The 10,582-nt window shown below is 42.9% G+C and overlaps 1 protein-coding gene across 1 annotated transcript; it reads right to left on the reverse strand.

Moving 5' to 3' along the window:
• Nucleotides 1-3,126: 3,126 nt before the first annotated feature.
• On the reverse strand, nt 3,127-10,494 carry GPR78 (G protein-coupled receptor 78). The gene is made up of 3 exons (XM_005424738.2): nt 9,827-10,494; nt 9,098-9,211; nt 3,127-5,197 (listed from the first exon to the last, which is right to left on the reverse strand). Exons 1-3 carry the CDS (start codon nt 10,492-10,494, stop codon nt 4,960-4,962), a joined length of 1,020 nt encoding a protein of 339 aa, XP_005424795.1. The 3' UTR covers nt 3,127-4,959.
• Between the last annotated feature and the right edge of the window lie 88 nt (nt 10,495-10,582).

Here is a 10,582-nt window from a genome sequence, read left to right on the forward strand (position 1 = left end):
GGGAGAAGAATCAGGGATATGCAGAAATGGGACCAGTCATTTGGCCTGTTTCCCATTCATAAGCCACAGGGAAAAGCAGCTCCCGCTCAGCTCTGGCTGCATATACTGTGCCAGGTGACATTTTGCTCCCCCAGGCTTCTGCTACTGAAAGATATTCATATATTTACAACCTTTCTTAAGGTCATCTCTGCTGTGTCTCCAGCTGAGCCATTAAATATTAATTGGACTACTTTCCAAAAATAAAACCAGAATCTCTGATTTACTTGTGTAATTAACACTTCCCACAAACCAGGTGTCCCCCTGAACCAGATTGAACAAGCCATTTGCTCTTGACAATACTGAAATATGCTATGTGCTTTTGAGACAGACACACAGTTGCTTGTTCATTGCATCTGCACAAGGGCAGGTAATTATTTTGGGGGAAAAAGCACCTCAAATACAACAGAAAATATGCCCTCTAAATGGTGTAATCAAACTTTCCCACTCACACTAGATAGTTCTCTTCAGTTTGTGTTTTGTGTTTGATTTTTTTTTAAGCATTTCACATAGAGGGGCTTGAATATCTTGTTATAGTTTTTTGGTTTGGTTTTTTTTTTTTTTTTTTTTTTTTCAATAAAGCTCAATACTGCTAAATTTATCAAAGAGCTCCGATTTTAACCTACAGTTGTAAAAGAGCATTCTCAGTCTCTGGTCATATCCAAGCACTTACATTAAGAAACTTGGATTGTCACTTAAAATCATGGAGCCATTTAAGTTGGAAATTACTTTTGAGCTCATGGACTCCAGCTGTAAACAGATTTAAGCATGTAACAAGCCTGACATTGCAATTAGCTCTGAAATTTAAGTTCAATACCAGCATTACTCACGTTAAGACAAGGTAAATATGTATTCAGTAATCACTGAGCAGCACAGATTATTTGCAGAAGTTTATTAGATGCTGATTTACTCAGATGAGTTACATGTCTGCTTTTCAGTGAGGCTAAGGAATTTGTGGAGAGAAAATTCACAGAATTCAAGTTCCTCAATGCTCAGCTGCCATCTAAGCTCAGAGACACTAAAGTTCTCATGCAAGAAAACTAGTTTTGTTAGCAGACTGGGAGCCAGCTCATACCTTTTGGGAATCTGTAGTCTAAGCAATACTTTTACTTTATTGCCTCAGAAACTCAGTCTGTCAGTCTCAGAGCTTATGTGAAAAAAAAAAAGCTTTATTTTCTTTTTGAAGAGGTGACCCTCTTTTTCATAAATGAGTATCAGAGCACTCACCTATTAAAATGAGGCACACAAACTCCATTTCCTCCTCTGAAAAGGCAGATTCAAAATGCCATCCTGGATCTCACCTGAGAATATCCAAATCATCAGGCTTGGAAATATTTTGGTGAACATGTGTTAGGAATTAAAGTTTAGTGTCTCCTCATTTGCATGGACTAATTAAAGGTTTTTTGTGCTGCAGAGTTTATACCCTGCCTGCCATTAGGTGGAGGATCTCATTCAGGAGAGGTGCAGTTCTCAGCTCCAGTCTTTGCAGACAAAATACAAGTTTGGAGAAGAGTAGAGGACTTTGTGAATTTGAATTGCAGCCAGGAGCTGAAAACCCACAGCCCAGGAAGTTTCTGGGGGCCCTACTGGTTTGAGAAATTTTCTTGTACATTCTTTTAAGAGCTTGCCATCCTTTCCCCTCAGCCACAGGTGGGTGAGACAGCACCTCCTGCTATGGAAATCACAGTTTCAGGCAGTTCCTGCTCACCTCTGTGGCATTTCCACCTCCCCAACACACCTGCTATTTGCTAATCTTTTATCTCTTAGCAAAGGCACCCCAGGCCCTTGGGCAGGAATCCAGATGAAGTTTCCTAGTGCACCACCTTTGAGTTGGCAAGATTGTGTCAATGGCAAGAGGTCATTTTGGATATCACACTTCAGCTTTGTTGAAAATCTTCTGCTCCAAACGAAACCCTGCTGTCAGGACTGTGTACCCCCTGTTTTACCTAAAGTGTCAGAGTGTCAGTAAGAGGGAATCCACAACCTCTTCTGAATATCCCCATCATGTCAGATATATGTAGCACTAAATCCTTGGATACCTTTTGTGGGTTCCAGAGCAATGGGGGCAGAGTGTGGTTTCCCCCAGCTCCCCTGCCCCTGAATAACCCACAGCATGGAGAATGGAGCACAAACCTCATGAGTTCTGCCTGTGTCAGGAAGGCAAAGGAATGAAAGTGAGACCCCACTTTCAGCTTTGTTAGAAAAGTAGAGCAAGACCTTTTCTGGTGGGGAGTGGGTGGTGAGAAGAGAGAAAGGACAAATTTACCTGTACACTGAACAGGGGGAGATGCCTTTTTGTAGTGCTAAACAAGGCTGTTGAACTTCACTGCAAATCAGGACTGAGAGCACTCCAGCTCTCATTGTCCTTGCTCAGTTTCTGGTCTGCAGCACTGCAGATCTTGGCTTGCTAATTCCATGTGGAAATTAAATCTAAAAGATGTTCTGCACCTAGTGCAGGCTCAAATATTTTTTCCCCATGTAGACCTGAGCACCTCCAGAAATACTCAATGTTTAGTGAGGTAGAGAGGTAAAGTGTACACCTTCAACTGGCATATGTAAGCATCATTAATTAACCTAATACCAGAGGTAACATTTTAACTAGGTTCTGTTTTGTACCTTTAAAACATGGTTTATAGCTTATTATCTTTAGAAATTTATTACTCTAATAGCTTTAAAGTTTATTATTTTTTTCTCCTTTGCCATTTTCTCTAATAATAATGCTTTGTTTCATTTGTATGTCTTGAAGGTGACAATTTAATACACTTAATTGTATGTAACATATTCTTTTCCTAAAGTGGGGATCATTTTGTTTAGGAAACCAAGGGTGAGCTAACAACTGTAGGTATCATTCAGCTCATGTTTATTCATGGACAGCTACTGTAGGCTATTAAAACTTTTTGGCACAAAACTGACTAAAAAAATTACTGAAAATTTAGCATCACTCCCACTCCCCACAGAGTTATCAGGTCCTTATGTTTCAGCTGAAATGAGAGACTGAAACATCAGGTTTTTCTAGCAGCATGGAAGAGGGGGAGGCATGGGGAGACAGGAAGACATTTAAACTGAAAAGATTCCACAGACAACTTTTTTTTTCTGAAATACTGTATTTACACAAAATTGAAGAGAGTACAAATACTTTACTAAGAAGACAAAACCGTTATAGTACATTCAATTTAAACACAGGCAGAACTATAGATGCAAAGCACAAAGGCCTAAGGTACTTGCATGGGGGAAAGAAAAAAGAAAAGAGCATCATAAAGGCCCCAGAGATTAAAAGCAGGAGGTAAGAGAACATTGTATTTGTTAGGCAGCATCATCTTTCCTTGACTTCAGTGGGATTGAACAAGACACTCTCCTTCCTCACTGTGGATGGTGGGAAAAACCCTCTCAATGTGCTGACAGCTCAACACTGATTTTGCAAAACAGTTGAGTGTGTACTTAATTCTCAGCATAGAAATAGAACTGTTAGCTTCAGAGAAAATTATATTTGTGCCTAATCACATGCTTATATGCTTAGTTTGACCAGAAATAGCCTTCTCAATGCTTTCTAGGGTCAAGTGCATTGTTACATAAAAAATAAGAGTACTTTGCTGTCATCCTTCTTTTTATTTTTCTTAAAATATACTTTAGAATTGCTTTACTTTTTCCCTTATGTACTCAACTAGAAAATAGTAGTTTATTGAATGCCATAGAATTCTTAAATTTTAATAAATGTCTTACATAATCAAAGGAATATTGTTCAAAAATAATTCCCACATTTTTCCAAAACCTATTTAAATTTAAAAAGAAATAAGAGAGAAAAATACATACGATAACAAAGCAGCTTTATATTTCTGGGCATTTGGCAGCAGGTTTTTTACAATATTTCTGACATCTCTTGTTTTCAGTTAAAATCGCCAGATTAATTGATCATTATTAAAGAAAAGATTGTGCAGTATTATGACAATCCACCATATATAGCCAATGCATGAAATATTTTACACATTATATATCCCTTAAAAAGAATTAATATATTTTAGCCTTTCCTTTGAAAACAAATAGCTTCTGAAGTAATATATCTTAAACACAATGGTATCTGTCACTTCTACTGATTTTTTTTCTGAATAAAAAGCTTGCTTGAATAGGACTACTAGCTCAGTGGTGGAACTACAGTGCTATTTAACTAAATTCCATACATGTCTCTGTTACTGTTGCTCCAATTATTGTAATCACATACCACTGAAGTGCTAAATATTAGTAACTCAGATATGTGGACTTTGGTTATGCTTGATAGAATACTGGCATATCAAATATATATATATATATGTACCACTTCCTAAAGGCTATGTTACAATCATGATGCCTAGTAATAAATAATAATAATAATAACAATCTCAGATTCAAAGTGCTGACTCACTTGAGGCACCAATACAATAAATCAATCAATTAAAATATCTATTTTTGATGTTCAAAACCAACAGCACATCCTGGGCTGCCAAGTTACATCTGCAGCACGGAGGACTCTGAACCTGTCCTTCCAATTTTGGGATTCCTGGGCTCCCAGAGGAGGACTCTGAACCTGTACTTCCAACGTGGGGATTCCTGTGCTCCCAGAAGACACTGGAATGTCATGTTTGATATGGAACACTCCAAGACATACCAAGTCTTCACACATGAAACATTAAGAGCTGTCTAAGCTCCTCGAAAGGCTCTTTCAAAACCCCTCAAGCCAACTCTGTTCACTGGGGACAAGGCTTTGCCATGAATTGTGCTTGGCTGCAGACCGGGGAGGAGCCTTTTTATGAAAGTCCACGATGCAATGTTGCATTCATGCAGCCTTCACACCCTGGAGACACTGTCACCACTGTCAGCAGGAGAGGAGAAAGGCAGTTTTCCAGCAGCAGCAAACACCTGTCTCCCTGGAAGGGGAGTGCTTCCCTGTTGTCAGTTTGTTCTGTGCAAGCAGTAATCGTTTTCAGTATCGAGAGAACTGTTGTACCCTGATGAGGGATACAGGTCCCTCTTCAGTATCCTGTTGACGATGTTGATCAGAACTTTTTTGTACTGTTGACGTAAAAGTGAGTAAACAAACGGATCTGATGCAGCCTTACTGTAGGTGAGGCACTTGCTTATAATTCCCCAGTAGTAATTTATGGTAACAAAAGGAATGAGCTCTATCAACCTGTTAAACATTAAAGAGAAATGGAAACACTTGAGTGTTATATTCACACTGAGCCCAGTGCTCAACTCATGCTTCATGAAACATTCAAGTGCCATTTATTTTCTTTGTGTACACAGTCCCTGCAGGAGAAGGGTCTTGTACTTCTCACATTCAATAGGGTCAAAGAGAACTTTCCTAGCAAGGCCACTGGGAGACAAAATCAATTCCTACTATGGAAAGAGGGAAAAACTGTTTTCAGTGGTAATGCTTCTGTGCAGAGGAGATAAGAGAGTGCTGCAGTTTACTGCTCACTTTTTGAATTTACTGAGCTGTGCTGGTAAGTGGTCAAAATTGTGGTGACATAATTGACCACCTCTCTCCCACAGCAAGCTTGAGATAGACACATGTGACTCAGGGCACCCAGACTCAGTGACCTCAGTTTCCTGAGTACAGCTGTCTAGTGACACTTGAGACATTTGGAGATGATCCCATTGGCATCAGACTGCTGCTCCTGGAAGGTGCTGTGGCATATCTGCCAGCCTAGGTAAAGGACTTGGATGCCATGCAGCATCTCAAATGACACAGAAATGTGGTCTAGGTCACTGAATCCATCCCCCTCAGACCAGACCAGAGCACCTTCATTACCCCACTGTGGTGAATTAACACGGATGCAAAGTGGATTCATGTCAGACCATTGCAGTATGAAAAACAACCTGGAAGTACCTCAGGGAGGTCTGTCTGGCACCTGCAATCCCACAGTATGCTGAGCAGCACACCCACAACGACTTAGCCATGGAAGTTTTTGTGTGCATTTAGATGACTTCTAGATTGGCCAAAGCAAACAAGGAGACAACACTTTTATCATCATTATATGACCAGTCAGCTCCATCCAGACCTGTGTCTCCTGGTCTGTGCTTCACGGATGATTAGTGGCCTCAGCACCTCAGCTGAGAGGGATGCATTAATCATGGGGGCAGAAACCACAACTAAGTTAAAGAATTTTTCCACAGATGGGAGGGCAATCCTTCAGACTATTCCAGCAAATGTCTCACCCAACTCATCTGCAAATCCTCCAGGAAGGTGGAAACAACAGGGTGAGGGACTTTTTTATTTTGTGTATGTCTTTTGTAAAACCTTTTGCAGGAGCATGAGTATTCTACTTTGCTCTATTCATCCCAGAAGAAAAGAAAATGTTCTGGGAGATAAAATAGCCCTTTTCTGTACTCTAAGACATCACTGTTTGAAGATGTAAGATGAGAAGCTTTCTCGAGGCTTGAAGAACCTTCTGTCCTCTTTCCAAAATGCAGAGCTCCTGACTTTCAGGGTGTTGACTTTTGAAGTTGTTCCAGTCCCTCCTCATAGAAAAGCTGACTTATCATCATTTGGACTGAACATTGCTACAAGTGACAGGAAAATTCCTTATTTATGTGACTAAAAGTAAAATAATTTTTATGGCAAGTGCATTTAAAAAAACAAATGACTTGTTTGAAGTTGTTCAGAAAAAGTTCCAGTGAATTCAAAATAAGTAGAAGAGGAAGATACAAAATATGAGAAAAAGTGTACAATAAATGACACTTGCTACATGATTGCTTAGGTTTATCCCATCCTGCATATCATCCTAATACAATAAATATATAATTGATATTTACACAACTGATGTTTTTACAAAGGCACTAAATAAGAGGAGTAAGATATCTTTTAGTCTTGAACATAGATGTATTGCTATGTTCCCATTAAGGCATTACGGATCCTAACTTAATTGCACTGAAGCCAACAGAAGAAAAATTACACAGATTTTAATAAGATAAAGGGTCTGGCCAAAACAAGTCAGAAATATCCATCTGAATGCATCTTAGTATGATTTTCATGTTTCCAGTGCTGTTACAAAAGAGATTAAATTCATCTGGCGTCTCTTAGTGAACAGACGAATATATTGCTAATGAGCCTAATCTCATTCAAATTTCTGAAGTGAGGAGCAAATACTGAGCTCACAATGGAACCTGAGTCACCAGGCCAAGAGCAAGACAACAGGGAGGATGGCTTTTACATAGCCTCCCCAGAGAATGCTTCAGTGCCACCCCCCTAAAAACCAGAATGAAGGAAGAACAGAGAATAAGGCACAGCAGCAGGTCCTCCAATCTCAGCTCCATCACCACCTTTCATGAAGTGCTGTCTTGGCACTCTCTTGTCTTTGAGACAAGAAGCCTTTTAGGGTGTCTTCCCCAAAAACTTCCCATTCTGCTGTCACTGAACCAGCTCAGTCCCTGTGACAGACAGAAGCTGGACCTTGACACACATTTCCATAAACCAGCCCTCAGCCTTCTCTGTAGTGATTCACTGGGTACCAGTTTGTCACATATAGAAAATGCACCATCTCACATTTGCCAAATGCAAGGTCTGAAGAAGGAAGTAACTTTTATTGTAGAAATTTATGAGAAATACCTCCACCCTGAAAAATGTGGCCACGTTTGGAATTTGCTGAGCTTCGTAATGGTCAGATGGAAAGAAGATGGCAAAATCCACTTTGCTCAACATAATTACATCCTGATTATGGTAAAAGTGAATAGAACATGACTCAAAATGTACTGAACAATGATGAACTGACCTTTTAACTATGTGATGTCATGTTAATATTTGTAATAATCCTTTCAACTGCAGAAAAAAGATGTAGTTATCCAGGCAATCAGGAAGGAATCCCTTTCAACACATAAATGGGAACTGAAATTAATGTAGCTTTAAAAGTGTTAAAAATATTGTCTCTTTAGTGCACTGGCCATAACCTGCCCCCTACTCCTCTCAGAAAAGGGCAGGGCTCTGACCATAAATGGCCTGCATGTGCATGACTGTAAGATCAGAGCACTGAAGCTGGCCAGTTTCTGTCAGCTGCTGTGGCTGCAGACACTGGCAGCTTGGTAACAACCTTGAAGCCCTCACCAGGGGGTTTTGCACACTAGTGCACCTCCCTCAACACAAATCAGCACTCTTCAAGGCTGTGGAACACACCGTGAAAGTAGGAAATGTATTTAAAAATCACTTGTGAAAGATGTAGCCCATTGCAGTTTAGAGATGAAAGGTTAAATGCTGGGATGCTGCAATTCAGTATAGTATCACTGGCTTCCAGCTCACTGGTTTACACAAGGTTTAAAAATAATAATAATAATAATCATCTATTGTATGAAAACTGCATAAATAGATAACAACAATGATACATGGACACTTCAAAAGGTGCAAACCACGAGGATGGGTACTTATAACTCTGCCCAGTTGAGGAACATGGTGTTTCCTATACATTTAAGGAGTCTAATTATTGCTTTTCCTGGGAGATAACTTTTACACCTCATCACAAGTCTGTGCTGCACCATTAGCAATATATTTGCAGGCATTAATATTTCCAGACTGAAACCTTATCTGACAAATTATCAGGCTGGACAAATTTAAATTATATCAACTCAGCTTCCAACATCAGCAAGCTTGGCCTTATGCCTAAAAAAAAACACCACCAAACCAAACAAAAACAAAAAACCTAAGCTAATCAGAAAAGTCTGTCTGTTTTCCTCTCTATTGCGAGGGTTGTGCTAATAAGGAAGGATGGCAAGTCTTTTAAACTGCTTTTATCTCCCCTGGCATGTAATTAATTCCCGGTACTTGTCCTAAAAGCCGCTTGCTTTTGGCAGAGGTGCCCAGACCTGGCTGTGATGAGGGAAGGAGAGCCAGGTCCTGCCAGGGCTGTCCCCTGGGACTGGGTATGTGGACAGGAGCGGCGTGTTTGTGTGTGTGTTTATGTCCTCTGGTCCTCAAGACCAGTCCCGGGGGTCTGTTTGGCTCTGGTCCCCCAAAATTAGCTGTAGGACCCCTAGGCACCTGGGCATCACGGGACACCCTGATCCCACAGAGTCTCCCACCTTTACAGGGGATACCAACCTGGTGATAATGTAAGGACCAAAACAGATCACGAACGACCCTATAAAAATACTGATTTTCTTGGTAGCCCGCTGCCGCCTCCTTTTCTGCTCGTTCAGACAGCGCTGCTTCACACTACGGAGGGAAAAGAGCAGTAAGGGTGTTAAGGCAAAAAGGGAGGAGGTGAAAAGTGAGCCCAAGGAAGAGGGGAAGAACCCTCTCCACGCCCGAAAGCGCCCGGGAAGGGAAGGGAGAGGAGGGCAGCCCCGGAGGAGAGGAGGGCAGCCCCGAGGAAGAGGAGGGCAGCCCCGAGGGGAGGAGGGCAGCCCCGAGGGGAGGAGGGCAGCCCCGGCCGGGGGAAGAGCAGCCCCGAGGGGAGGAGGGCAGCCTCCCGGGAGAGAGGAAGGCATTCCTCTCGGGGAGAGAGGGGCAGCCCGGAGTGAGGGAGGATAGCCCCAGCCCCGCCGAGCCCCGGGACGATCGCACTCAGCAAAGCAGTGCCTCCCGCTTGAAGGGAGCTCAGGCAAGTGGCATAACCCGGAGAGCCCGATTAGCGTTCAAACAGAGAAGGCTACAAATGCACAAGTCACCGTTCCTGGCACTGTCAGCAGCGTCTGAAACTAGAGGCAGGAGCGCTCGCCATGCGGCCGGAGCAGGCAGGAAAGGGTGCTGGGGAGGCGGGATATCGCTTCTGCCCGGGGGAACTACCGCGGGTGACCGGGGGCTGTGGGGCCGAGCGCGCACCATTACCTGGGGTGGATATCCACCAGCAAAACCAGAGTCTGCATGGTAATTATGTCTATCCGCTTGCAGTGGAACCGGGCAACTTTCAACACCTTTAAATAGGTGAAACACAAGATCACCAGAGACAGCATGAAACTGGTGGAGTGAAAGACAATGGTGAACACTGTAAACCTTCTCCTCTCCGTCTCTTCCTTCAGGTGTAAGGTGCAAGAGGCGTAAACGCTGTTGTAATCTACCCATGAGTAAAACAAGGATACCAAGGGGAATGTGAGGGAGTGGAGCCACGAGTAGCCCATCAGTATCACAGCGTCCTTATACCGCATCTTGCTGGTATAGCTCAGGGGGAACACCACGGCAATCCATTTGTCGATGCTGAGCGCTGCCATGCTCAGCATTGTGTTGGAAGTCAGGAAAGTTTCCAGGAAACCCACCGCCTTGCAGACGCAGCCCCCGAGGGGTTGCTGGTTCCTCAAGATGCCCAGCAGGGTAAAAGGCATGTTCAGAACGGTGAGAAGCAGGTTGCAGAAGGATAAGTTCACCAGGAAAACCCCGGCGACCTGCTTGCGGATCTCCGTACTGTAGACGAAGCATAGCAGCACCAGGAGGTTGGAGAGCAGAGAGACGACCAGCACCAGCACGAGGAGCAGCGCCAGCAGCACGCCTGCCAAGTCCATCTCTCAGCGGGTCGCCTGGAGCGGGCGAAGGCAGGAGGAAGGGGGCACCCGCGCCGGCACCGCAGCCTCGCCTGCCGCCCACCGCGGC

The sequence above is a fragment of the Geospiza fortis genome, unplaced genomic scaffold (assembly GCF_000277835.1).
Source record: "Geospiza fortis unplaced genomic scaffold, GeoFor_1.0 scaffold147, whole genome shotgun sequence".
Lineage (NCBI taxonomy): Eukaryota > Metazoa > Chordata > Aves > Passeriformes > Thraupidae > Geospiza > Geospiza fortis.

Excerpts from the sequence above, each read along its gene's own strand:
- GPR78 (XM_005424738.2), bottom strand. The coding sequence starts at position 10,494 with ATGGACTTGGCAGGCGTGCTGCTGGCGCTGCTCCTCGTGCTGGTGCTG. Across the intron at positions 9,212-9,826 it reads CTGGTGGATATCCACCCCAG|TGTGAAGCAGCGCTGTCTGA; the intron begins GTAATGGTGCGC and ends TTCCCTCCGTAG. Across the intron at positions 5,198-9,097 it reads GGTCCTTACATTATCACCAG|GTTGATAGAGCTCATTCCTT; the intron begins GTTGGTATCCCC and ends AATGTTTAACAG.